The following is a 27266-nucleotide window of genomic DNA, read 5'->3' on the forward strand; positions in this document are numbered from 1 at the left end:
ATCTGAGGAAAAAGGCAAAAAGCAGTCCAGGGAACTTCCCTGCCTCAGGCAGCTAAAAAGCAGCTAAAAGCAAAGGAGAGCTCTGTGCCGCTGTCTGTCCGTGCTGCAGACAGCACAGTCCAGGAGCAGCATGTGGGGGAGTGAGTGCCACTTCTGAACACAAACTGCGGCTTCTTCTTCCCCCCTTCCTTCTCAGAGCCAGTCTTAAAAGTGCAGAACTTAATAAACAGAACAGGCAATTTGGGATACAAGCATCATAAAGGCATTCCAAGACACTGTGTCTTGTAAGTGTGTGACTCACTGACTACCTGCAGGAGGGTAGTGTGGCTGCAAGGGGATCTGTAAGCTAGAGGAAGAGTTGTAGGACAGTAGCTGCAAGGAAACACTTTGGGCTGAAATTGAGCCACAGATTTTATCACAGCCAATCTCTGAGAAGCGGGAGATTGTGGATTACCTGCTGTCACTGGCTTTGCATCAGAATGTGAATCTCTTCTTCCTCACCAGGTGCCTTCCCTTTGGGATCTAAAGGCTGAAAATGCTGTTTAGGGCACCAAGCCTGACAGAGCTGAAGTGTTTGAACAATATCCTCGGGCACGTGGTGTGACTCTTGGGCAGTGAGACTCAGTGATCCTTGTGTGTCTCTTCCAAGTCAGCTTATTCTGTGATTCTGTAATTTCCCTGAAGGAGATGAGAAGCTCTGAATAAGTTTCTCCTCAGAGCTATCAACCAATTCCCTCTCCAGTGATGGGAAGGGCCACAGAAACAGAACAGTCAGACTAGCAGGAGCAAGGCACAGGAACCAAGGTGAGCGAGCAAACTCGATGGAAAATCCAGGAGGAGGGATCTTCTGAGAATCCCATTACAGGATCTCTGAGAAATGACACTTCAAACCTACCAGGATGGCAAACCTAGGACCTAATGGCACATATTTACTGACTAAGACAAATCTAGACAAAACTATTACCGTAAAGGTGGATGTAGATAATAAATATCAAGATACTGCCACAGGTGCCAAATCATTGCTGGATCAGGCTTTGCAACGCTGCCTGGGTGTACCTATTGTTAATAGTATAGACACTTGGGATTGAAGGTCCTTTGAAAACATGACACTCAGTATTTTCCCACAAAAAAAAGAACTGTACACTCTGAGCAACAGCAGGTTCCATTTTGAAGGAGGGGTAAAATGTACCAAATAAAAAATAAGGTCCTCTCAGTGTCCCTCAGAGTCCTTAGAGCACCTGTAAAGCCTGACTGCATTGCTCAGTGTCACAGAGACCCTGGTCACTGCCTCCCCAAACTGTTCACACTGCTAAGCAAACAAGCCAGCAGTCATATTTACCACAGCTCATCCTGTACATATGCAAAGGTGAATGGAGGTTCAGACAGATGTCAAACACAGTCAGGGTGAGCAATCAGTCATATCCACACATTGGCAATCACATCCAACCCTCTCCCTGAACTTTAAAGACAGGTTTCATGATAAAAGTGCCCTATACAGACTGCTTTAGTCATTATAGCAAAGCAAAAGAAATCTGACTTGATGTCAGTCCTATCCAAGGATCAAATTCTATCAAAGTCTCAACAATCCCTGCTGTCTTCCAAATTACCTGATCACCAAAACTAAGTTATTTCTCCAGTTTTTAGCAGTTTCCTGACTGGTTTTCTTTGCTCCTGACCATTTGTAGCCCTTACTGATCACCTCAATCGGGTCTGCTCTCCAACTTCTCTCTTTCATTTGCTAAAACAGGCTGGATTCCCATTGTTTTGGGGGATATCGACATCTTACGGCCCACAAGGAGGAGAAAATGATAAAAATGAAAAATCACAGAGGATTGCATAGTGCAGAAGCACTGCTCTCTGCTCCTTACACAGCAGGCAGCTCCTCCCATCCCACACTAAGCAGGGCATGGATGCTTTCCAGGCTGGGGGCACAGGCACAGAGAGCTCCTCTGCTCCTTCCTAGGGGGACAGAGGCATCTAGTGGCTGAGTGCTGAAAGATCGGGTAAATACACCACACTCCAGTCAAGGATGTGTTTGTAGTTTAAGTGGGATGCTGCTGCTGCTGCTGCTGCCACGAAGACACACTTCTACAAAGCTGTTCAGCTGCTGACTGCTCTGTGCCCAGGTTCACATGTCATAAAGTAAAATATAAACACATGGCAGCAGGCACAGCAGAGCAGGGGAAACCCTCTCAGAGCCCAGGCTGAGTTGGATGCTCAGGCAGTGTGCTAGGGAACACATGCACCAGCAGCCCCCAGGCACAGCTGTGTCTTTGTACTGGACAGCCAACCACAGGGTAATATAAATAATCTTCACCCCTGCAAGCTGCTGCAGCTGATGTCCACTAGCTTTGAGAGCCAGTGGCTCACCCTCCCCTGGTCACACTTGTGACACCGTTCAAGACTTTGCAGACATCCACTACAGCCCTTTCCAGGGCTTTTCCAGCCCAAATAGTCCTGGCTTAGCTACTTAGTCCTTGCACCTAAGTCATTCCACACAGCTGATGATCTCTTTTTTGGCCTTATTAGTTCTACAACTTGTACTTCCTGCTTCTAGTTCTGCTATCTAGGACACAAGACAGTATGTGAGATGCAGGTGAGCCACAGACACATGTAACAGCATTCCTAGTTTTGTGCTCTTTTTCCCTTCTTACTTTATTTTTTTTTCTTTTGCCTTGTGAGCAGTGTTTTCACAGAAGCACCTGCTATAGCTCTGAGGTCTGAGTGGGAACCACTAGCTCAAAGCCCCCCACTGTGCTTGTGCATGGAGTCAGAATTCTCTGTAGTGAATGCTTGGCTTAATAACCTGGCCACAAAAAATACAGGCAGGATACAGGTGAGCTCTTCTCCCCAGAAATGCTATCAATAGAATCAACTAGAACTATTCAGGTCAAATTATGGGACCAATACTTAGCCTTTGATCTCTTCATACAAGCTGCTAAAAGAAAAACAATCAATGCCATCCAGAAAATGGAAGAAAATACAATAAAGTAGGATGCTTTTCCCTTCTCCTGGATACCCCTCTAAAAGGAAAAAAATTCCACTCATAATCCTGACATATAACATTTGTCTCACCTTCCAAAGCCAAGCTACTTAGCTTCAGAACAGCATTAAGATCTTCAATTTCTTGATGTAGGTTTGCATTTTTACTGATATTGAATATGGAGAGCTGTAGCTCTAATAATAAAAGAATGGCAAAGTTTCTAGAATTATCTCTAGTTTATACATAGCACCATGGCAGAAACAACACCTGATACTCTAAAGTGTTATTTAAAAGTAAGAAAAGGGCATCTTTGACTTTGATCTTTTACATGTCCTAGGACATTTGGACATCAATCTTAAGTATACAGTATCTTTAGCTATGCTGCTGTTGAACAAATAATGTGTAAGAGAGGTTAATGAATACAGATGGGAAGCTTTTACTCTGTGCTGTCTGAAACAGGAACACAAAGAAGTCAACACCAAAAAGAAACAAACCAAAGCAGAGATGGGGAGTTAAATGTCACAACTTGGATTACACCTCTTAAATGTCCACAAAAATCTTGTATTGCAGCAGTTCTGTGATGTAGTAGTTCTGCTGAGGCATCCCTTGGGCAATTTTTCAGCAGATGAAACCCCTCCCACCACCCAAGTACTTTGGCAGTCCATTTTTCCAGGACACACACACCTTGAGGATGACCATGCACTTCCACACAGCCTCTCAAATTCCTTTTTCTAGCTGACAAGGCTACGAAGGACACTCTGCCCTTGCTCTCTGCACTCCCTCACATACAGCACGCAAAGGATAACAAGCAACCCTCACATTTACTATTACAGGGTTACCATGCCAAGCCCATCTGGCTCACAGCACGGAGCTTGCTGTGTGAGGTCGGTCTGACCCTGAGAGGAGGCTGTGGAGGGGGGACAGATGGCAAACTACCATTTTGGAAAGGCCACTTGCAAGTCTGCATCTACACTGCCCACACTGGGCACCTGCTGCATGGAGATTCACTGCAGGTGAGTTTACAGAACTGATGGATGCCTACAGCCGGTGAAGGACGCTCTCCAGCAGGAGACAGCTCCTCTCAGGAAGATGTTTCAGTATGCCCTCAGGCAGGATGCCACTATGCAAACAGCTGTAACATCTGTCAGAGATTTTGGTTTCATATCCTCACTGGAATGAGGAGGGAGCAGACACCCAGGCATGTTGAGGCTTTCTTCAAGGAGGACTGTGAAACATCCATTTCACTCATGTAATCCACAGATATGCCACCAGTCCAGCTGGGACCACCAGCAGCCAGGGCTCTTCTTATGTTGCTAAGATTTAGTATGGATTTGTCTTTTAGACAATGTTGTGGAGCAGAAAATATTATATCCTTTAGTTTTCTCACAGGCAGAAAGACTTGGGGCCATCTATTCAACCACTGATCACAAGTCACTTCAGAGAGATTTTTCTGGGGCTAACTGTGACAGGAGTGCCAGGAAGACTACTAGAGATTGCTTTCTCACCATTTTCCCTGTGCTCTCATAGCTGCATTCTCACAAGATTCCTCTCTAGATATGTCCTGAACAGATCTGCTTTAATAGGTTTTTGGGGTTTTTTTTTCAGAGAATGCAGCATGACCCTTTTCAGACAAAGAAGCCCACTACTCCCAAACAGCCCAAAAGTGACTGGAACTGGAAGAACACAGAAGCAGCTTTCCTCTCAAGCTCAGATTTTCTTTTATTCCCTATTCTGCATGGGCAGGTTACTAAGGACAAATCACAAGTCTCTTACTTGGGCTGAGTGACAGCTGCAGCCTGGATTTCTGGGTTCACCCTGGCACCAAGAGGTGCACCAAAGCCAAAGTCACCATGACCAGCTAGAAAATAATATACTGAAACATAACTCCTTGGCACAGTGGTGAAGAGAACAGGCAGGATAATTTTGGAGAACCATCCTTGTCTTCAAGTGATCAGGAAAAACAAATAATGTTGAGGAATCAAATAAAAACCTTATGCTGGAAGTTAATACTGAACTGTGCCTGAGGGAAGCAGGGCAGTGAATACTGCTTTGACCTGCAGATGGAAAGGAAGACCATGATATAGGCTGTGAATTTGGCCTGAAGCAGAAGACTCCACATTATTTTTTGCTGATGCTAGAGCTGCCTCCCTGAATACTAAAACTGCAGTCCATCTCCCTGCCTTGAATGCAAGGCAGTGTTTACATGATTGAAATTCACTAAACAAGCAACAGCTGAGTGAAAAAAGAACTGAAAGCAAACATAATTGTGACTCCTTCTTTTATGCTTGTTTCTCACCATATCGTGAAATAATTTATTTTTTTTCCTTTGACATCTCATTTTATTGATTGTAATAAAGAATGGAGCAGGGTGTTCTCAGGGTGTTTACAGTCACCAGCATGTAAATTCTTAGAGCAGCATTTTCCCCCTAAACCCACCCAGGTGGATTCAGCTCCTACAAGGGGCAGTGTCATTGCATTTAGACCGTGACAAGGCACCAAGAGCCCCAAAGCTTCACCTGTCACACACTTCAGCAAGCCACAGCTCAAGCAGGGACACCACATCATCTCAGGATGAAAAGAAAGGGAGCTGAGCAGTGTTACAGCGAGGCCTGGATTGAGGAACACAGCACACAAGGAATTGTTAGCCCAGTGAACGCTACCCGGCAGCACAAATTCCATTGGAGAGCTGCAGAGGGGCACACTGCCCCACGACAGCAGCAAGGAGAGCCCCAGCAGCACCACGCTATTGCTGCACTTAGGAGGAAAAGCACTGCTCAGCCCTGTGAGTTATGGAGACCTAACCTCTTCATGAAGATGTAGCTCAGCCAGCACAGGTGAGATGAAGAGCCCCTGTCCCCCATGCAGGCTGGATCCCACCCCAAGGGAGGAAATACTGCTGGGATGGATCAGGACTCAGCACTTTCTGCTTGTGCTGACCCTCTATCAGCACCTGCAGCAGCTTAAGGCCAAACCCACACGGTGCCCATCCGCCCGAGGCTGCTGCAAGGTTCCCCAACCCCACAGGGTCCCCAACCCCACAGGGCAGCCAAATGACCCAAAACCCACAAGGACCCCCAACATGGGACTCCTGAAACGCACAAGGCCACCGGTAAGGGGCCCGAAATCGCACGGGGACAGCCAGAGACAGCTCCCCCCAGCCCCACAGTGTCCCTAAGCCCCACAAGGGACCTCATATTTCAAAGGGCTCCCTAAAGCCCCACCAGCAATGGGCTCCTAACCCCACCGGGCCAGCCGCAATCGCCTCATCAGCTACATGAAACCCTACACGATGAGCTGCCCTTAAGTCCACAGGGCTCCCTAAAGCGGGCAGATCCCCCGGCGGGGCTCTCCGGCAGGCCCCGCGGGCCCTCAGCCCGCCCCCGGCGGGAAGGGCCGAGCGGCGGCACCGGCGCCTTCCGGGGCGGAGCTGGGGCGGGCCGCGACCGAGCCCAGCCGAGCCCAGCGGGTTTCAGCGGCAAAATGATGGCGCAGAGAGCACTTCCGAACCCCTACGCGGACTACGACAAGTCCTTGGCCACCAGCTACTTCGATGCGGCCGGGCGGGTGAGCGGGGATGGGGAGAGGCGGCTGCGGGCCCCGGCCGTGTATGGCAGCTCACAAACGCGGCTCCCCGGCTGCGCGCCCGTAGGGTGTGCTCGCTTTGCTGGTGCCCAGCCGCCTGCAAAACCACGTTCGGTGGGTTTTCTCTCCACAGCTGACCCCCGAGTTCACACAGCGGCTGAATAACAAAATCAGGGAGCTGCTGCAGCAGATGGAGAGGGGCCTCAAGTCGGCCGACCCGCATGACTGCACCGCGTACACTGGCTGGACAGGTAGGGTCGGATCCCATGGAGCAGGAGCTGCCTGGAGCAGACTTCTGGATCAGATCCTGGCATTCCCTGGGGATTCTGCCATTGGAATGGTCACTGCACATCCACGTCAAGAATGGCACGTCTTCTGCATGTTTTAGCCCATTAGAACAAGGGGATGTCTTTCTCTGGAGCCCCCGTTTTTGAAGCAGGTTTCATGCTACAGAGTGAAGACACCAGTTTCATAGGGCAGGATTGGGTCTAGTCTTGGTTAATAGTGCTGGCACTTGCCTGAGAGAAGACATGGGAGCCTTCAGAGGAACAGGCTCCAAACCCAGCCGCGGTGGGGATGATGACAACAAAACCCGTGCTCATGAAGTAGGCAGGTGTACATGGTAGGTCAGTTACCTACAAGGAGTCCTTGCATCTGGCTGCAGTGAGCTTTATGGCCTCAGATAATGTCTGTCTTTTCTGTTTGGGCTGAATTTTATCTGATGACATTGTCTTATTGTCAGATTGCTCCATTCCTGTTCCCCAGGTAGTGCCACTCCACTTAGTGAGCGCTAGTTTTGCTCCAGTGCCTGTCAGAAGGAGCAGAAATGCTAATGTGAGTATAACAAAGTGTGGAGGCCTTTCTCATACTAACAAGTGTGCAAAGCTTCCAGGAACTTGCCTTTCTCCTATTCTGCATTTTCAACCTGGTTTTCCTTCCTTGGGAGTGCGTCCTGCCTTTGCATCCCTGTTTCTCGCCACTGGTGCCAGGGAGGACACACCTTTGTCTGTGCCCCATCTTTAGCTGCTGCTGTGTGCTTTGTCATTTCTCCTGCCTTCTGCGCTGTGCCAGGCCCTATGGAGAGACCCTAGGGTAGCTGAAATTAATCTCATGCTTGCTGCAAGATTTTTTTTTTTGGTGCTGCTTCTTTTCTTTTGGCAATATGCTGCAATCTTAAATGGCAGCTTTCTACAGTACTAGCTGGGTGTGGCTAGCTTGTGTGTGGGTGCTGTGGAATTTAAATCCAACAGTTTGCTGAGAGTGGTGTTCACTGTGTTGGTGCTAAAGTAACATTGCAGCTTGATGACAGCAGTGCTAGAAGGGCCTGCTTCGAAATTCTAGTAAGGCAGGCAATGAGGGACTCAAGAGCAGTTCCTAAGAAATGCTAGGATGCCAGTATTAAATTGCAGCGTGGGAGAACATTGATTTCGTCAGCTGCTGTCTTGGCAGCACTCTGCTCGTGCTGCCAGTGAATTTATGCATTTCTGCTGAGTGCTGGCTGATTTCACCTTGGGAGACATGTTCAGGCTTCCAGTCAGTGTGATCCTGTGCTGAAGTCCCCTCTGATGAAAAGCATTGCTTGGGTAAAGGTAGTCTTCAGTCGTGATTGCAGGGTCTGCCTCTGGCCAGAAAATTCAGGACACAAAGCAAGAGGAGAGTTGATATTCACAGTACTCTCAAAGTCTTTGAGGAGAAGGAAAACACTTTCCCCCAGAGGCCATGTTGCCTTTCTTGAGGTGGTCCTAAGGTACTTCATGTTGGAAAATGACTGCAGTTAGGAAACAGTGGTTGAGAACTCTGGTGGGATTTCAGCTTCTTTTCATTTGAAAGGGAGTTTCTCAAGAGGGATTCTTCTCTTTTATTCCCAGAGATCATTCCTCAATGGCACACAGCCTTCTTGCCTTGGCTAATAGGAAAAAAAATCCATGGATGGATTTCCTGGAAGTCACAGCCAGCGTGGTAAAGTTTGCAGATGTTACACTATGACTTTGTCACCCTACCTTCTTTTCCAATTCTAGCTATAGTAATTTATTCAGAGCTGGTTTCCAGAGACAAAATTAATTGGGCCAAGACAGCAGCTTTTTCCTGTAATTGCTTGTGTAGGAAAGGCTTGTTGAGTATCTCCTCATGTGAATCATTGCCCAGCAGTCTGAAATAAACCCTACTCTTGTGGCCGCTAATAAGGGAGATTTGAAATATGGCTCTCTTGGCACAAACTGCATGAAATGTAACATACTTGAGTGTACTACATTACACTCAGTAATACACAGCATATGCTGGCATTTTACTTTTGGGCTCATAATACACTTGACAGAGCCCTGTTCCCCCAGCGTGCGCTTGTGCCAGGGCAGCCATGCCTTCTTGGCATGAGAATTTGGAGCAGAGGGAGGGAAGGATTCAGATTTTCAGCTCAGAGGCAGTGAAAACTCACTTTGGATGAAGATTATCCAGTGTATGGCTGAATGCCCTCATAACATATTTGAATCATCTTATTACATTGTCATTCAGTTCCCCGTAGAGACCACGGCCCCATAGGCAGCACCTGGTACGTGCTCGAGTACAGACCAGCATCAGCTATTGTGTTCTGCTTTGGCTTTTCAACAGTTTAGGGAGACTGCTGGAAGAGTTCTTTTCCTAATCTGTGTTGAGTGAGGAAAGCTGAACTGTGCTAAGCTAATTCTGAGTCGGAAGTTGTTCAGTTGTTCAGATCCTGGCAGAAGCAGGATGAGTGGCCTCATCCATTTTCAGGCAGATTAGCACGAGGATGCTGAGGGATATGTACATGCCTGTTGGTGTTGGTGATAATGCAGAAGGCCTTGCTCCAAAGACTGTCTTGACTAGGAGCACAGCTGATGGAAAGGGAATGGAAGGAAATTCACTCTGGTCACCAGCTGACTGCAGAAGCTAGGGTGCTCCTGAGTCCAGTGTCTGCTGGACTGCTGTGTTCTTCCAAGGTGATGAAGTATGTAAGGGAGAGATTCACCTTCCTCCACACTATGGTAGCGCATTTGGAATTTGTTTCCCATGCAAGCATTTCTCTGTCAGTGTCTTAGTTGTGGCTTTCAACACTGGTGGGCCTCTGAAACTGCCCAGTAAGTCCAGCTGGTCTGCCCCATCCACAGCTTTTGGCTGGCCCACTGGCAAGTAGGGACAAGGAGCAGGGTTTAGTTGTCTTTTGAAAGGAAAGCAGTGTAAGAATGAAATTACAAATGAAGCAGCTCAGGAAAACTTCTGGAAAAATACTTTTCATTCACTTTAGTGCAATATGTTTTTTTTTAAAAAAAAAATTCTCAGAACCCAGAGAACTTATGTCCCTTTTAGTCCTGTTCAGAAAAATGGGAATCCTCAGATAATCCCTACAGAACAAGAGAAAGTGAGGCTGCATTTACTGAGAGATAATAGAGTGCCTTGGGTCACTCACATAAGCCACGTTCCTGCCAGATGCTTAGCGGGAAGTTTTTGTGAAATTTCTGTTTTTGAAGAAAGTCAGTGTTTGACTGGACAAGGCCCAGAGCAGTGGCATGCAAATTTGAGGTTGACCTTCCTTCCAGAGGGTTGGAGCAGATCACCACTGATCCCTGCTAACCTAACCTGTTGTAGGATTTTGTGATAGGGTAAAACATTTTACAGAAGAAACTCTGTCACCCAGTTTTTAAGGCAGGATAAATGCTTAGGCACCCTGGATAATCATCCAGTGTCCCACAGTGCAATAGGAAGATAAGCTGCAGATTGGCTCCCCAGCCAGCTCTGCACATGGACCTCCAGAGATGTCTCCCTGTTGCATGCAGCATGGCTTTGGCATGCATTTAGGAGTGCAGTGTAGCATCCCATGTGTCTGCACCAGGAAAGATGCTAATTATCATTTGAGCTGGGCCATCCATGCTCTCTTACCCCATGGCTGACTTAATAAAAGGGCATCAGGTGTCTCATTAGAAACCATCAGGCTTCATGATTGTGCAGAGGTTTCTGCTTCTTCCCTCTGTGTTTGACATCCTGCTTTGAGGCTGCTGGCTGACTTACTGCCCTGGGTCAGTGCAAGATCTCTGAGATCCTTTAGGACTCTAGATGGTTGGTTTGGAACAGAATATCCTCTTGCAGCAACCTCCTTTCCTTAGTAGAAGCACAGCTCAGCTCCTGCTGGGCAAGGAGGCATGTTCAGAACAGTCCAATGGCATAAATTGCTTGCAAAGCAAACTGCTTGCAGTCCAACAAAAGGCCAAGTCTAAACTTGCAGAGAAGTTGAGGCACAGCTTCTCTTCCATCACAGGATGGTCATATGGATGAGATACTCTTTTTGCCTACTGCAGAGCTTAAGCTCAGAAGCAAAACCTTTCCTGGTATTTCCAGCAGTGCCTGCTCTGTTGAAAGCAATGGTTGCTGAAGTCAGGGCATCAGCACAAGCCAGAAAACAATTCAATTTCTACAATGTACTACCCCACTCAAATCTCTGGTGCAAAGTAGCCCTCTGCATCTAGCCCTCTGCACCTACCATGCAGAAATGTGAGAGGAGAGGTGCTGTTCACTGTCATTCTGAAGGTATTTGACTAAGCAGGCTTTGTGAGACATGCAGAATTGACTTTGGCCTCCTGATTCCCTGCAGTGAGCAAGCATCTTGGGTATCAGCACACAGCTCCAGTGTATTAGCTCTCTGTATGCTGGAGGTGGCTGTTTCAGTCCTCAGAGCCCTCTTGGTCTGCCAGTAGCACATGTTCAGTGCAGCCCTCTGCCATCAAGGACTCTCTGATGAATTCCCCATCTCATTTGGCTCTGCAGCAGGGGCAAGAAGCAAAAAACTTGGACATCTGAGAAACTACAGAGAAGGTCCAGTAGTAAACAAGAAATAGAAGGAAGCCCAGACATTTTTGGCAGTAGCAGGCCACAGGCAGCCACTGTATGGCAGTTCTGCTTGGAAGCAATCAGAAGTCACAAAATTAGGTCATATTTCCAGCTGGGACACTGAGCACCAGACCTCCAGGGCACACAGAAATGGAGCAGATCCACAGCCTACCTAGTTCCATGTGTCTGGTGATGCCATGGTTGCATACCACTTAAAGCCTGCCAGACAAACACCCAGTCAGTCACAAACCTACCCAGTCAGGGTGGGGAGGATATTGGAGAGGGAGTGAGGCAGAGCTGTGGAAGAGCTTCTGCAGAGCAATACTGCCTTAACTGAGCCAAAGTCACCATGTGGATGCTCTTGTCTCTAGCCTGCACTGCCTCTGAAATGCTCTGCCAGTGTCTTGGCACACAGGTTAACACAGGATATCCCCACCCAGGTGGCTGTGTTTTGTAAGCCTCTTCATGCTTGTGCTTGCCCTCCTCTGCTGCCTTCCCCCCTCTGGGGCTCACAGATGGCAGCAGAGTGAGGAGCAAGCTGAAGGCAGCACTGACTGCACCCTTCTGATCAGTTTGGGAGAATTCCTTGAGGAATTGTGGTGATTTGGCATGGCCTGGTTTTTTTTTGGTAGCAGGGGAGGGCCACAGCGTTAGCTTCTATGAGCAGCTGCTAGAAGGTTCTACCATGTTCAGCAGAGCCAGTCTCTCTGTGATGGCACTGAAGGTGAACACTCTGCTTGCCCAAACACAGAGGTTGGTAACTCCTCTGACATACTTAAGAAGAAAATCAAAACACTGCATGAGCAGCTTTTTCTCCAGGGGTGGGGAGGTGCTGCTGCCTGGCCAGCAGCAGAAATACGATAAGCAATTCCCTGACCTGGAACCTACATGAGATCAACCTCTCAGCACTGCAGAATCTTACAAGGATCTTTGAATTAGTGGAACTTGTTGACAGTGGTACCTACAAGCAGCAGTTTTTTTAATAGAAAAGAGGAGGAAGTGAGGATATGTGGGTAAAAACATGGTGGCACCAGGGTCAGTGGAAAGGAAGAGGGGGAGAAGGTGCTCCAAGCGTCAGAGCCGAGATGCCTCTGCAGGAATGAGGAATGAACCTCTGCCATGGTGAGGCCCATGGTGAAGCAGCTGTCCCTCTGTAATGCATGAAGTCCACAGGGGATGCAGAGATCCACTTGCAACGCATGGGAAAAGTGTTTGTGCCAGAGTGGGTGGATGCCAGAGCAAGCTGTGATCCAGTGTGAAACCCAAACAGTGAGAGAGCTCCTGATTCCAGAGGCAGACAAGAGAGAGAGCCCTTGCTTCCAGACTAGAGCAGCCTATCCTTAAAAGACTGTACCCCAGGGACAAGTGACCCACAGCACATCAGTTTTGGAACAACTGTTTGCCCTTGGGAGGGACCCCATGGCAGAAGGAAAGACTCCTCTCCCTGAGTGAACAGAACATGTTGAGGAGTGATAAACTGACCAAAAACCCCCACGCTATCTCCCTGTGCTGTCAGTAGAAGGAGAGAGACATTGGGGAGAAAATAGGTGTTTTAAAGGCTTATTTTACTTCTCATTATCTGACTCTGCTAATAATAAATTTACTTTATACCTTTTAAATTTGAACCTGTTTTGCCCTTATAGTGTTTTTTTCTCCCAATCCTTATCTCAACACATGAACCCTTCATAATTTTTTTTCCCCCTCTCCTCTGCCCAAGTATAACAGAAGAGGGTGAGCAACTTTCATGGCATATTGCCAGTATTAAACAACAACAGGGATGAATTAAGAAAACTGGATTTAGATGCAGTTTATAGACTTTTCAGTTTTATATAAAAAGGAAAAGTGAATGTTTTGGGAAAGCAACTTCATCCTTTAGTACAGGTCAGTGGTTTTTTGGAGTCTTTCCAAAGATGCTTGGTTCTGGGAGGAATGGGGGTGAGAAATGTTTTAAAAGAGGAGAGGTGAAGAAACCAGAGGAAAACAATGCTGAGATTTACTTTCTAAGAATCCAGTCCTTGCAGTGGTCTTGGCAGGGTACTTATGTGCATAATTAGGGTGGTATGATGCCAGTGGGAATAGAAACTACTTAAAAAGCTAGAAGTTGTATATTAAAGCAGGTAAGTCAAAAGTGCAAGTAGTGCTCAGGCAGCTACCAGGCTAATAAGAGTCTAGAAGATGTGCTAGGTACTAAATATATGAAGGAGAGTCACTTGACATTCTCTAGCTGGAAAAGGAGGGTTCCCCTTTAAAAAAAGAGCTTTATATCTACATCCTTATAGACTTGAGTGATGGCACTGAGCTCTCTCTAGAACTGCTAGCACTGAATTGCTTAAAGAGAGGACAAGGTTATTAGCTTCAGCAGGAAATGGAAGCTTTATATATAATGTACATGTGGAATTGAATTGTCTGTAACATGAAGTTTTGGAGATTACCCATGCAAAATGAGAAAATTATCCAAGTTTGAAATTGTCCTCAGTACCTTGGACTGTAATTTTGCAGCACTCTTGACCTTAACACATCAAAATCTGCAGAGATTGGCTCTATTAATTTAGGCTTAATGCAGGACCTGAGTCTTCTTAGAAATGATTATTGTTAAGGGGAGAAATAAGCTCTGCTCAAAGTCATGTAGGCCAGTAGCTTTCTTAAGTGCAGGTTTGAGGATGGCTCCCAGATCAGAAGGATGGTTCAGTTGTGACAGACCTCTCAGGCACAGACTTACTGAGAACTCCTCATTTACCTACTAAAAGCATCAAGAGCTGGGTGAAGACAAGGCAGACAGAGGCAAAGGACAGCAATTGATGTGACTGCTCAGTAGAATTGTCTTTGTAGCTGGGCAGTCCACTGGAAATCCATGCTGCCTTTTCTAGTATTCCAGGCAGCTGTTTGTGTTTCAGACAAGGGCTGGTGTCATGACAGATGTGCTGCAGAGGAGAATTGGGCAGTCCCCTTTTTTCTAGGATGAACCAGCCCTTGCTCTAAGGCTTGGGACTTGCTCAGCAACAGGAGATGATGTCCAGAGAACTGTAACAACCTTGCTGGTGCTTCCCAGTGGAAAGGAATTTTAAAAAAATAATAGAAAAAAATAATAATTAAAAAAAAAAGTCAAGTAGGATGTCTGGATGTCTTAAGGGTGCTGTTTCTTGGTGCTGATGCTGTGTCACTTTTTTTATAAATCCAATCCAAGCTAAATGACCCAACTGCTTACCCACTAATGATGGAGAAAAAACTGAGAAGGTGACAACTGAGTTTGCTCTGTCACAAGTACCATCTGCCCAAAGATGATATTTTTTCCCCTTCACTGTTGAGCAGAAGTCACAGGTACAGTGTATGGGTTAGGTGGGTTTGTCTAGGTCTCATCTTTTGCTCCTTGCTATTGAAATTTTATGTAATTGTAGGTAAAGTTTTATGCAATTCCGTGCTGCTCTCCAGGCCTTCCTGGGTGTTGTCATGATCTGCCATCCACTCACATGCAGCATCAAGCTACAAGGAGATGACAAAGCAGGAAAGGAAGCTGTGGGTTATGTCCCTGAGAAGCCTGCCTGTAAGGCTTATGCCCTAGATGAGCACCAGGCCAGACTTTTAGGTTCATTAAAGTAACAGAGCAAACATTTCTAGTGGATGCAACCTTTATGTTCCTTCTGCAGGCATTGCTTTGCTGTATTTGCACCTGTATGATGTCTATGGAGACCCAGCCTACCTTGAGGTGGCCCATGATTACGTGAAGAAGAGCCTGAGATGCATGACCAAGCGATCCATCACTTTCTTGTGTGGTGATGCCGGGCCCCTGGCAGTGGCTGCTGTCATCTACCACAAGCTGCAGAACCAGAAGCAGGCAGAGGACTGCATCATCCGGTAAAACACTTACTTATGTCTGTGACCTGACCTTCCTCTTGCTCACAGAGCTGGTCTGGGCTTGTGTGAGGCACCCTCTGACTTATGTGAATACATTTTGTTGCAGTCTCGTATGAGAAACAACCCAATAACTCAGCAAGGCAGCACAAACTTTTCCTGCCCTGGTAGAAGAGGTGGTTTAGGGACAAACACGTTTGCATGGCAGGCTGGGGAGCAAAGATATTGTTCAGCTGGTATTGCCATCTTAAAAATAATTCTGATAAATACAGGAAGAAAAAAAAAGTGCCAAAATTAAAAACAAAACAAAAAAAACACAGAAGGTGGGGTTTGGTGTTTTTTGAGAACATTTTAATTTAGCTTTACAGTCATTTTGATGAAAAGGAAAAATGTGGTAAGATTATTAGATTTAATTTTGGTACTTGCTTCCCCTTGTTCTTTATTAGTTGTCTTTGACTTAAACCTAAGATTGACAGCATCCCTTTCAACTGCAGAATGCAGCTGGTTATGATTCATTTATTTCTATTTCCTGCCTTTCCTCAACTGTTTTCACATGTATTTTTTTGGGGTACTTAAGACAAGAAAAGGACAAACAAGCAGTCATAAATCAGCATGTGCAGAGGAAGGAAAATAGTTAAGGAGATGTAGTTGCAAGCATTTCTCAGTTAAGAGAGATGGATTTTAAGGAGGTGAGAAACAGCCCTGTGGAGAGTTTCCATTTATACATGATCAGCAGAAAGAAAGACAAAACCCCTGACATTTCAGAACTCTGACTGCCCTGTATACAGCCATGAGCAAGTGATGCATAATAGCAATTTTAAAAAGCTGCAGGTCAGAATCAGAAGTGTCTGTGTAGTTTGGACACCAAGTTCCAACTCCCTTTACTAAGAATAGCTTCTGGTTTATGGAGATACAATCAGTCTGAGGACAGAACTCTTCCTTTATTCTGATAATAATCTGGACAAAGTGGCAAATCTCACTATGATTAACATATTTTCTAACAAAAAAGGGAATTAATCTGTCAAACACTACTGGTCAGTTATGGTCAGTGCGTAAGTCCCAGGTTGTAAAAACAGTCCCTAATTTATGTTTTCTTGCTGAGATACCCCCTCCCCATAACCCTCATGTTCTGCCTATGCTTTGGTGGCAGAATGGAATCTTGTGATTAATTTTGCACTGCCATCTAATGGTGTAATAAAGTCAGAACACTGGAAATGGGTTTCTTCATACATCTGCAAGGAGGAAAACGGGAAAATGTGGCTTTCTCAAATGAACACTGTCCTTACTCTGCCCTCAATTCCCAGAGCAGTTAGCCTGACCATGCTCCTTTAAAATGGAGTATTTCTTGGAGAAGTAGCTCCCTTTAATGGTTTTGGAGTATGCTGTTCAGTTACAGAGCAGTTGCTGAGCTGTACAGTGCAAGTGCATAGAAAGAGCACTTTTATCAAAGCTGTGCAGAAGAAGGGCCTCTGCATTTTGTCCTCTGTCTTTTAAAGCATGTCATCTTTATAGAGCCAGTGGAGAGAATCCATCAGCCAGGTTTTACCTGCAGTGGAAGAGACAGAAGCTTGCTTTTTCCTAAATGAGTTCATGACCAAAAAACGTGTTTTTATGCTCTAGAGAGGCTGATGTTTCAGGGCAGCCTATTTTCCAAGAGTCTGTGAAAATCTGAGCCATGTTCTAGGAGCCCTCTTCGTCCTGTCGCTTCCCACCAATTCAGAAGGTCAAAGCTTTGCTTTCAGAGACAATGATGTAAAAAATCCCATTTTTCTCTGCAGCTGCCTTGATTTCCCTGTGTCCAGAAACTGCTGGTTGTTGGCAGTTGAGGTAATAGGCTGATAATGTGAATAGGAGTGGCTCTTCCTTTCAGGGGCCACAATTTACCCCACATTCCTGAGAAACACATTCTGCATGTAATCAGTCCAGAAGCATCCCAGACATCTCTTTTTGAATGCATGACATTCCAAAAACAGCAGAAGCTCCTGGTAGGCTTCCTCCCCTGATGATCCTGCTTGAAAAGAAGTTAGAGGTAAAGCAGTAATGCACAAAGAACAAGAACAGTAGGTCCAGTTGCTCCAGATTTCCCCATGAAAAGAAGGTATCACATCCAGAACTGAGGAAAATCCCTGCTGCTGGTATTGCAATTCATGCATCCATCCATTCCTTGCATTTCACCTGACATTTCCTGACACCTCAGAGCTGAACAACATCACCAGCCAGCTTCTCTTATGGCCAGCCTGCTGCAAGGCAGAGTCTGTCTCTCCAAACACCTCCTTGGAAACCCTCTTAATCTGCCTTCCTTGGACTTTGAGACAGGTGCCATGAGGAGGCAGCAGGCCTTTCCTTTCATCTCCTGCAGGTAAAAACCCATGCCTTGGGTGTAAAGTCTGTCTCTTGGGTTTGACCTGTGAGAAAGAAACCTCCTCCATGGAGCAGGCCACATGTCAAGTGGTACAAGAGCCAATCCACCTTGAGAAACTGCTCCCTCTTTTCTCCTTCAAAATCCCCGCTCACTTGGGGTCCAGTGCCAAGGGCAAGTTTCCTGCCATGAGAAGTCACAGCCCAGCTGTGACATCCTCTCTACTGGAGGTGTTTGATTGCTTCTTTACTTTGCAACACATTGCTTCAAAGTTCCTGGAGCCCAGGGAGCAAAGGCTGCCAGGGCACCTTTTCTGTCCTTCTTCAGGGAACCTCAACGCACACAGAGCTTTTCCTGGCTGGTTTCACAGCAGGAAACAGCCTTAAAGCCACTTATTTTAAAAGTGATGGCACTTTCCAGACTGCTGTCTTAAAGGTGCACAGAAAAATAAAGCCAAATCCAATCACACTGCTACCTGCTGCCCTGACAGGGAAGGACATCCAGTCTTTCTGGAAGTGTGATGAGAGGTAAAACAGAGGAAAAATGGCATCAAGAGTGAATTGGGCTACAAAGCATCAGCGTGAAGTGCTGTCAGTCTCTGTTAGCACTACAGGAATATCACCATTCATAATAGACAAGTGGCAAGGAAAACACTTGACTGCAGCAGACCTCATGCTGCACTTGTGGGCTAAAGCCTGGTGCCAGGCAAGCTCAGAGAGCCACAGCACTCACTCCCACTTTGCCAAGCTGCCCCCATTGCTGCTCAGTTCTCCCTAGAGGCTATTTCTTCCATGTGCCACTGCAGCTTGATGTTAAACAACATGTGTAGCTCCACCTCTAACTTAGGTTTTTAGCTCATGGAGACACCTCTTTCTCACCTGACAGCATTTCCCAGGCCATTTGCAGGCATGGAGAGGAGGGGGCTTTTCTAGCAGGACTTTTGAGCATTAGGGGCGAGATTTTTCCACATACCATTGGCACTGGTTTGACTTTCTAGTATTCCTTAAACAGCCAAATGAAAAGGAGATCCATTTAATTTGAAAGCAGTGATTTTTGGCAGTGTCTGCCTTGCCAATATCATGACAAGGAGATAATGGTGGGCAGCCTTTCCTGAGCAGTCAGCAGCTTTATGCTGACCATTTCTTTTAGCCCAGCTTTCCCCCTCAAGCAGCAATTCCACACCTCATGCAGATGGAAAGCTGAGAGCCAGAGCCTGGCCTGACAACTCCTAGGGCACAGGCAGCATGAAGGAACAAACCCAGGGTTTGAGCTGCAGTCTTAATGCTTGTTTACATGGCACTGAGTGTCCTCTCATCTCCCCCATGTGGATTTTTCATCGTAGGTTGCTCCACCTGCACAAGACTGACCCACGAGTGCCAGATGAGCTCCTCTATGGGCGCATGGGCTACCTCTCTGCACTGCTGTTTGTCAACAAGCACTTTGGAGAGGAAAAGATCCCTCAGAGTCATATTCAGCAGGTAGGGTGCCTTTTACTGCTTTGTTACCTGTCTCTTCCCATGCAATTCATCTTGGGGTGGGTAAAAATCAATGCTAGATGTAAAGAATTCTGGCAATTAGGGAGAAACCACATCATGGTGTGCCTGCTTTTCTTACAAGGGACAAAGCACCACACGTCCCCACTGTCCATGTAAATCCATAGGCATGTAAAATGTGTGCTGGACTGGCACACATTTCATTCCACCCTCTGCTTGGGCAGAAAAGCAAATCTTGCTCAGTGTCACAATACTCACTGTGCTGTGTCCAAGACAGCAACATTTCCCTCATCCACATTTGTTCCCATTGTTCGCAGGTCTGTGAAGCAGTTGTAGCCTCAGGTGAGACATTATCCAAAAGGAGGAACTTCACAGCAAAAAGCCCACTGATGTATGAGTGGTACCAGGAGTACTATGTGGGAGCAGCCCATGGTTTGGCTGGGATTTACTACTATCTCATGCAGGTAAGAGATGGGAGGGGAGGGGCACTTAGCAGCTGTTCCACATTTGTTTGAATAAGGAACAGCATTTGAATTGGCTCTTGGTAATGTCAAACTGGGAAATATGCCTTGTCTGATGGACTTACCCATGTGCTTATCAGGCATTTCCAATTGTAAAGGTTCTCTTCAAATCTAAGATTGAATCTCCAGCCTTGGAGATCTGTGGAGAAACGTGACCTGCGTGAACCAGCAGTGTCACATAATGGAGGCCTGTAGCTCAGCTGGGTCTGAGTTTCCCCCTCAGGTTAATTGCTTCTAAAGTATTCACATTTGTTGGTATCTGCTGGCTCCCTGTGTTTTCTGAGGTGGTTACCTGGGGCAGTTACTTGGGTCAGATCATTTGAGTGAGAGTCTCTGAGAGAAAAGCACGGTGGAAGAAATTGTGCTCATAGTAGGGAAGTGGGAAATGCCTTAATACCCAAAGCAGAACCTGCTTCTAAATGTGAAAGAGGTGGGTCTCTGATAAAGGAACTGAGTTCTGTAGTGCCTGAAGCAGGCAGAGCAAGACAAGAGGATGGGAGATGCAGTACCCCTTTGTTTTGATCCTTTCTCACTAGTTTGCACAACTCACAGGAGCTCTGTCAATATTCCCTATTCTGGCTCTGAAAAAAATGAGGGTGATAATTCCCCTATGTGGGTCCCTTCCTGCATGTATTTACAGTGCTTAAACACTTAGAAAAATAACAGCAATATATAACACTGAATTTTTAAAGCATTAAGAGCACACATGAGCAACACAAAATATTTTGGTCTAGAAATAGTCTGTAATCTTTTATTAGATACAACTCTCAGAGCAGGTGGAAAAGGAAGCCACCAGGTTTCAAGCATTTGAGCTTTCCTTCAGGACTGTCAAAGTTTAAAGCCCATATAGAAGATCAGTAGAGATCCTGTGAATATAACTCTTCTTTGGGTCAGAGAGGAAGAGATGGTGGTTTTTAAGTAGAAGATTTGGCAAGAGGGGGATGCAAGGTGGTTATTGCCCAGGAGCACAGAATAACTAGCTAGGAGCAGGGGAAACCTAAATTTGCTGTGAGCCTAAATTTGTACCAAGTCCCTGAGCTTGTTCCCAAGTGGCTGTTTTAATAATTCTAAGTTTCCCATAAAATACTACATGGGCTTTCTGCTTCTGGGCTATATGAAGTACAGGGAGCCTGGAACAGCCAAGCATGATGCACAAAAAGCCTTGGGAGAAGCAGGCATGAGAAGTATGGAGAGGAGAACATCTTTTATCTCAAATGGTTTTACAGCACAAGTATTGATTTTTAATTTTCCAGTTACCAACCTGGGAACAATGTGATCCTTAGATGAGAGTGCTCATTGCAGTCTGCCATGGGAAATTAGAGCTGCACAGATTTCATGTGGGGCAGTGTCATTGGGAGAGGTCAGCAGTGAAGTCAACCTCTTGAAATTACCCAGCAGCATCTGTGAAGACACAGAATTGCAGGCTGCCAGCTGGGCTGGCCCAGCAGCTAAGGGCTGAGATGCTCTGGATGCTAGGAATCACCCTTAATACTGATTTTAGACTGTTATCTCCTTACTTCAGCTCTGGGTACCTGAAGCTATTCCTGCTCATCTTTAGGAAAAGCAGCAGCAAGCCTTGCTTAGAGGACCAGGTGACATGCTAGGAACAGTCTTTGTTTCTAGGATGCAAGGGTAGGACTGTAAATCCCTGCCAAAAGGCAGGGCAGCCAGGGACTGTGTGAGTAATTGTTTAGTGTGAAAGCCCAAACCAAAGAAATGACTTAACTTATAAGGAGCAAGAGGGAATGTAGCCATAGTTGACTTTGTTTCCACCTTTCAGGAAGACCTTGGGTCTCTTGGGGACAGACAGAATGGTAATTCTCCCTGATTTAAATGTTTTCTCTCTCATAGCCTGGCTTTGGAGTGAGCCAAGTAAAGCTGCACAACACAGTCAAGCCCAGTGTGGACTATGTGTGCCAGCTCAAGTTCCTCTCCGGGAATTACCCTCCTTGTATCGGTGACACCAGAGACCTGCTCGTCCACTGGTGCCATGGAGCACCAGGTGTAATCTACATGCTTATCCAGGCATACAAGGTACCAGAAACCTTGCAAACACCCCTCAGAGACCCCTAAATGTGAAACTTCCTCCGGAGAATATGCTGGGAGAGCACCCCTCACCTGGAAATAGGATGGCTTGTTACAATGAAATCGCCCCACAGGAACCACTGACTGATACAGAAATTAAGTCTTTTAAAAAACATTTCTGAAAATATCCATTAATGCTAGATGTAAAATATAAAGTTGTGTGGACTGCCCTGTTGCAGGTGATGGATGGTGACAGCTAGTTGTGTGTCACTCATGATGTTAAATATATCTTCCTTAAAAAGTAAACAGCAAAGTCACTTCAGCAGGACACGCAAGTGTCTGCATCCCACAGGGATGTTCTTTGCTTGGAGGCCACTGCCTCAGCAAGGAGAGCTGTTTCTTGTCTCTACAGGTCTTTGGGGAGCAGCAGTACCTGAATGATGCCCTGCAGTGTGCAGAAGTGATCTGGCAGTATGGGTTACTGAAAAAAGGCTATGGGTTGTGCCATGGCACAGCTGGCAACGCTTATGCCTTCCTGGCACTGTACAACCTCACTCAGAACATGAAATACCTCTACAGGGCCTGCAAGGTAAGAGTGTCTGTGAGGCAGCAGAGAGGCTTACTCACTTCTGCCTTCTCTATCACTGCCTTTGCCTTTGAAATCCAGTTTCTAGTGGGACAGACATGCAGCTAGATCTGACCAGCTGCACCGGAGTAATCCTTCAACAGTGCAGTCACTGTGACAGCCTCTGCAGAAGGGATTTCCCTCAGAAGCCTTGCTCTGCAGGGGTAATGTGAGGACAAGGGATACTGTTGTCTTCCCAAGGTTTGCCTTTAACCAAATTTGAACAATTTTTGTACCTCTTTTCTCAGTTTGCAGAGTGGTGTTTAAGCTATGGGCAGCATGGGTGCCGGACTCCAGACACACCATTCTCTCTCTTTGAAGGTAATCTCAGTCTCTAGCTTTGTGTTTTGCTCCTGGATCTAAGCTCTTCCAGCACCAAGGAAAACCAAATACTGCTCCACTGGAGTCTTTGCAAAACTCCAGTGGAGTGGACAGAAAGGAAATTGTACCCACTGGGTTTTTCTACCCTTTTGTCTTGGTTTGAAAAGACAGGTGTCTGCTAAGGAAGCTAGAAACCTCCCTTGAAATGGAAAAATGTAAACACCCAAATTGTTATAATCTTGAAATCAAGGTGCTTTTAGGCAAAGATATGGGAATAAAGATAATGGTTCTTTACTAGGAAAATTAAAATAAAAATGCAGTAGTACAAAAAATAAAACCAACAAAAAAGCAACCCACTGACAGAGTCAGAGTACAACCTGACACCCTGTTGGTCAGAGTGTTGGTAGCAGTCTGATTAAATAGTGGCTGCAGTCCTCCTGCAGTGACAGATGAGCTTCTGTTGAAGCAGTGATGACATAGAAGGGTGGAGTTTTCCTCTGAAGGTCCAATGGTGCAAATGGGTCCAGTCTCTTTCCTCTGGGAATTGAGTGGAAAAAAGCTGCTGTGGTGTTCTGAGTCTCCAAAAATACACAGGTTTAGATGCTTGGCTCTTCCCCCTGGGTGAAGCATCTCACACTGGGATGATGTAATTTTATCAGTTGTGCAGTGAGACTCAGTGGCCCATGAACAGAAGAGATCCCCCTGGAGGGAGGATGGGTCATGGAAGAGATAAAGAGCAATGCCAAAACTGGTTTTAACAGGGTAATAGAATACATACCTTTGGTTACACCTTGCACTGCAACCCAAGACACCTTTCCCAGAAGCAGTCTCCCTGTAGCACAGGCTAATGTCTTAGCTGGAGCATCTTGTCCTCTTAGGCCTCCCACACAGATTTTCCATACAGATCTCAAGGGGAATTCTTCCATGGCTACAGGCCTCCTTTTGTTATTTGTAACCTGGCTTCTCAGACAGTCCCTTTTCTGTACATTTTGAAGGATTGAAATCCTTCCTAAGTGTTCCAGTTTGATTCTAAAGGTGAGGAACAAATGGGGCTACTTTTATGGGCCTTGTTGGTTCCTATGGCACTTTGTGCCTCCTGCTAACAGCTCCCCAAAAATCTGCTGTTTGCTGAAGGAGCCAACCCCCCAGCTAACCTAAATCTGCCCAAGCTGCTGCAAGCCAAGGCACAACAGAAGTTGCACCAGTGAGGACCTTGAGCAGCAGTGTCACAAGGACCAGAGTTTGACAGAACTGCCCAGTGTTGAACTTGTGGGTCAGTAAAGCAGAAGGGAGGGAGCTGGAGTGGGGAAAAGATCCATTGTGCTTTGCCAGGTGCTTTTGAACATTTGATAAACTGCAAAATGCATTTCCCCACTGAAATATCAAAGTTGCTGGGGAAACCTGGGCCCAGACCTTGAAAATTATTTAAGACCTTTTCTTCTGTCTTTGTAACTCATTTACTTCCTGGATAACTGAAAAAAATGGTGCCCAAAGGGAATTTCTCTGAAGCACAGTGTTTTTTCATCCTCAGGAATGGCTGGAACAATTTACTTTCTTGCTGACCTGCTGGTGCCTACCAAGGCCAGGTTCCCTGCATTTGAACTCTGAACCTGAATCCTGCTTGGCAGTTTGCTGCCTGTATCCTTCTGCACTTGGAAACGCAGTTCAAGGCTGCTTTCTCCTTTTTCCAGGCTCATCATTGTTCACCTAACTGAATGTAAATCCATCCTCCTGAGTTCTCTAGCGTTTCTAGTTGTCTCATTACATTGTTTAGTTTAAAAGACAGAATGCAGATTTTGCTGTTGTCCCTTAAAAACTCAGGGCTGCAGGTGGGAGCAGGGAGAACTGTACAGTGTTTTGTTGGCTACAGAGTTTTGCTATTTCCTGTATCCCATTTCCTGGGAAGAAGTTTTTTATTGAATGTGACCTGGGCTATTTAACTTCTTTTTGTGCTAACAAACAGAATTGTTGCAGGAATTTAGCTGCCTTTGGAGAACAGGTGATGGAAAGCTGAGACTGTTGCCCTGGAAGTTGTTTTCAAGTGTTTTCTTTCTGAGCACCCAGAGAGCAGATGGTTCAGTATCTGGGCCACCTGAAGCGAATGTGATGGACTGTGGAGTCTGAGATACATTTGTAATATCTTACTGCAGCTGGCAAAGCTGGAACTGACATGCCAAAGGCTTGTCCTGAGTTTGCACCTATCTGCCCTAAAGGCAAAAGCTATGTATAGCTCTTCTGTGCTTTTGTTCAAGTGACAGACAAGGAGTCCACTGCCATCTTATATTAAACCTTGCTCGTCCATTGGTCATCCAGTGGCAACCTCCAGTCCAAAAGTGAGCTAAGCATGCTTGCTTTTGTGGTGTCTTGTTAGCTTTGAGAGCTTATTTTGCAGTCTTTATTTAAATTTATGTATTAGGTGGTGCCAGGTGCCCACCAGCAGCAACAAGGGAAAAGAAATGTATGCCACTGAGTTCTGAGATTATTTAACCTATTAGCTGTACAGATGTTATTTACATGTTTTCTTTTATAAGCTTTCCCAAACCTGGATGATTTGAGTTACTTGTTTGCCTTGCTAGTGCTTATTGTAATTTGATTTGCAACCACTCATCTACCCAGCTGGAAAATCTGCACTAGGTTAGCTGGCTTTGATGTGTCAGGCAGATCAGCTACTTGCAGGGAGTAAATTGCTTTTCCATCCTTAGCTGATGCCTCACCAATTCGCAGAAATCTGGGACTTGACTCTGTAAATCACTTGGTTAGCACTGAGCATGAGCTAAACACTGAGCTCAAGGAAGTTTACAGATGCAGCCACACAGCTCTGTGCTGTTTGAGGGTAGCTCCTCAGCCTGCACCAACGTGGCCATGGGTTTTGATCTTTGAAGCTGCTGAGTGCCTCAGGTCCCATAAGGGCAGGGGAGAAGCAGCAGGGCAGCACAGCCACTCTCCTGGATCAGCAGTGGCGAAGCAGGACCACCAAACCTGGCCCAGTTACACTCACACGTGCCTGAATGCAGGGCAGCTGAGCCCCAGGGGCATGGGGAGCCCCCTGAGAACTGCATGGATCAGCAAGGAGCAGAAACCAGCCCTGGAAGGCTGACTTGTTTCCTCAAAGCCCATGCTCCTGTACTGCCAACATAGGTTTCTGAAAGTCCATCAAAAGACAGCCTGAATGGCAGAAAATTCATCATGAATTCAGAAAATTCATCACCTTGAGGGTGGGCATCCCTGTCAGAAGCCTCAGGCTCACGTGGACACAGCAGCAGGCATCCCCTGTCATTCACAGGACCTAAGCAGCACAGACTGGGAAGCAGAGAGGAGCTGACTAATCCAACAGTGCTTGAAGTTGCCTCCCAGCTTGGCTGGTGTGCTGGCAGTGCAGGCACGCTGCTCTGAGCCTGGGTTTCTCCTGGGCACCACTTCTGTGAAAGGAGAGCTTTGTGCAGCCTGGGTCATGGTTAATGTCCCAGGGTTTGTGCACTGATCAGGGGAGCATCAGGGCCATGTGTACAACTGCCGAGTGGAGCACTGTCTAATAAAAATGCTGAAACAACCAAACTTTGGGTTATTTCTACCCCCTGCTTTGTCACCAGGATTTATATCTGAAGAGATCAACATATGTCACAATAGCTGTGCTGTGCTGGCACCTCCTGGAGGCCTTCCACCCCCCCTGAGTGTTGAGAGCATTTCACATTTTTCCCTCATCTCCAATCCACCAAAGCCAGTCCTGGGCTTTCCCTTGCAGGCTGTGCTTTCATCCCAAGGCATCCTTTTGCACTGGGGTCTCCATCCAAGTCTGCATCCTCCCTCTGTGGCTTCCATCAGAGACCACAGTCCTGTGGGTTACACCAAAATATACCTCTGTGCAGTGCTGGCCACCAAAAGGAAGAGGTGGATCCTCCTAGGAAAGCACCTCCTGCTCAGTGGAAGGACAAACAGGGCACCTCAGGGAGGCTGTGAGCAGCAGCAGAGGCTGTAAGACCAAGCTGTCAGGAATGGGATGGATAAAGGTGATCCTGCCCTCCAGCACCTGCAATATTAATTTGCTTGAGGTCCTACACAACCTGGTTTTCTATAGTTTCTGCTAAGGTTTATGGTAAAGGTCTTGAGGATGAGAAAACAGCACGGTGCAGTTTCTCTGGTTACTCTTCCTCATACAGGGGTTGGTGTGCTGCTGCCCACCTCCACCCACCTTTGTGCCAAGGGGAGGGAGCCAGGAGGCAAGACAAGGCTTGGAAACTCAACTGGTTCTGTTCCAACAAGCACCTGAGAGGGACTTTATCAGAAGTGTAGATATTTGACACTTGTTGATGGTTGTGTTTGTCCATGGTGGTGATCTATTTAAAAAAACAAAAATAAAAAAATACATAAAACAACCTATATTCCAAGAAACAAGTAAAAGACTTATTCTGGAGGCTTTATCATTTGGCTCAGTTTGTGTTCACCTCCTGTGCATACTAGTGTGATTAGCAAGATGAGAAACATCCCAAATGCTGTTGACCAAATGCCATCTGTATGTGCGTGTGTCCCCAGCGTGGTTTCAGCTCTCAAGGGCTGACAGCAGCCTCAGCCATCAAAGATGTGACATAGAGACAGTGCAGAGAGCAACAGATAGTGCTGTCTGCCTAAATAACTTCATTTCTCATTCCTGCAGATTAACTTTTCAAATGCCCAC

The 27266-nt window shown here is 46.3% G+C and overlaps 1 protein-coding gene and 3 long non-coding RNA genes across 5 annotated transcripts in view; 2 read left to right on the top strand and 2 right to left on the bottom strand.

Moving 5' to 3' along the window:
* On the top strand, positions 1–26149 carry LANCL1 (LanC like glutathione S-transferase 1). Of its 2 annotated transcripts, XM_086896006.1 has the most exons (10): positions 1–6547; positions 6699–6816; positions 15046–15253; positions 18952–19087; positions 19420–19566; positions 21475–21657; positions 22061–22237; positions 22522–22594; positions 24126–24232; positions 25098–26149. In XM_086896006.1, the coding sequence occupies exons 1-9, from the start codon at positions 6464–6466 to the stop codon at positions 24200–24202; spliced, it is 1203 nt and encodes a 400-aa protein (XP_086752132.1). In that variant the 5' UTR covers positions 1–6463; the 3' UTR covers positions 24203–24232; positions 25098–26149. The 2 variants fall into 2 exon arrangements, with proteins under 2 accessions (XP_086752132.1, XP_023786402.1); XM_023930634.2 differs by having other exon boundaries at positions 24126–26149.
* Positions 6823–13026, top strand: LOC147652164 (uncharacterized). The gene is made up of 2 exons (XR_015288812.1): positions 6823–7399; positions 8434–13026. It is a non-coding gene; the product is annotated as an uncharacterized LOC147652164 (long non-coding RNA).
* On the bottom strand, positions 14222–19542 carry LOC147652165 (uncharacterized). The gene is made up of 2 exons (XR_015288811.1): positions 19361–19542; positions 14222–17258 (listed from the first exon to the last, which is right to left on the bottom strand). It is a non-coding gene; the product is annotated as an uncharacterized LOC147652165 (long non-coding RNA).
* LOC147652166 (uncharacterized) overlaps positions 24131–27266 on the bottom strand; it is a 28167-nt gene continuing 25031 nt past the window's right edge. Inside the window, exon 3 of the long non-coding RNA XR_015288810.1 lies at positions 24131–26928. This is a non-coding gene — a long non-coding RNA (uncharacterized LOC147652166). The remainder of the gene's footprint in view (positions 26929–27266) is intronic.

This window comes from Cyanistes caeruleus, chromosome 7, assembly GCF_971803275.1.
Source record: "Cyanistes caeruleus chromosome 7, bCyaCae1.hap1.1, whole genome shotgun sequence".
In the NCBI taxonomy this organism is placed as follows: domain Eukaryota; kingdom Metazoa; phylum Chordata; class Aves; order Passeriformes; family Paridae; genus Cyanistes; species Cyanistes caeruleus.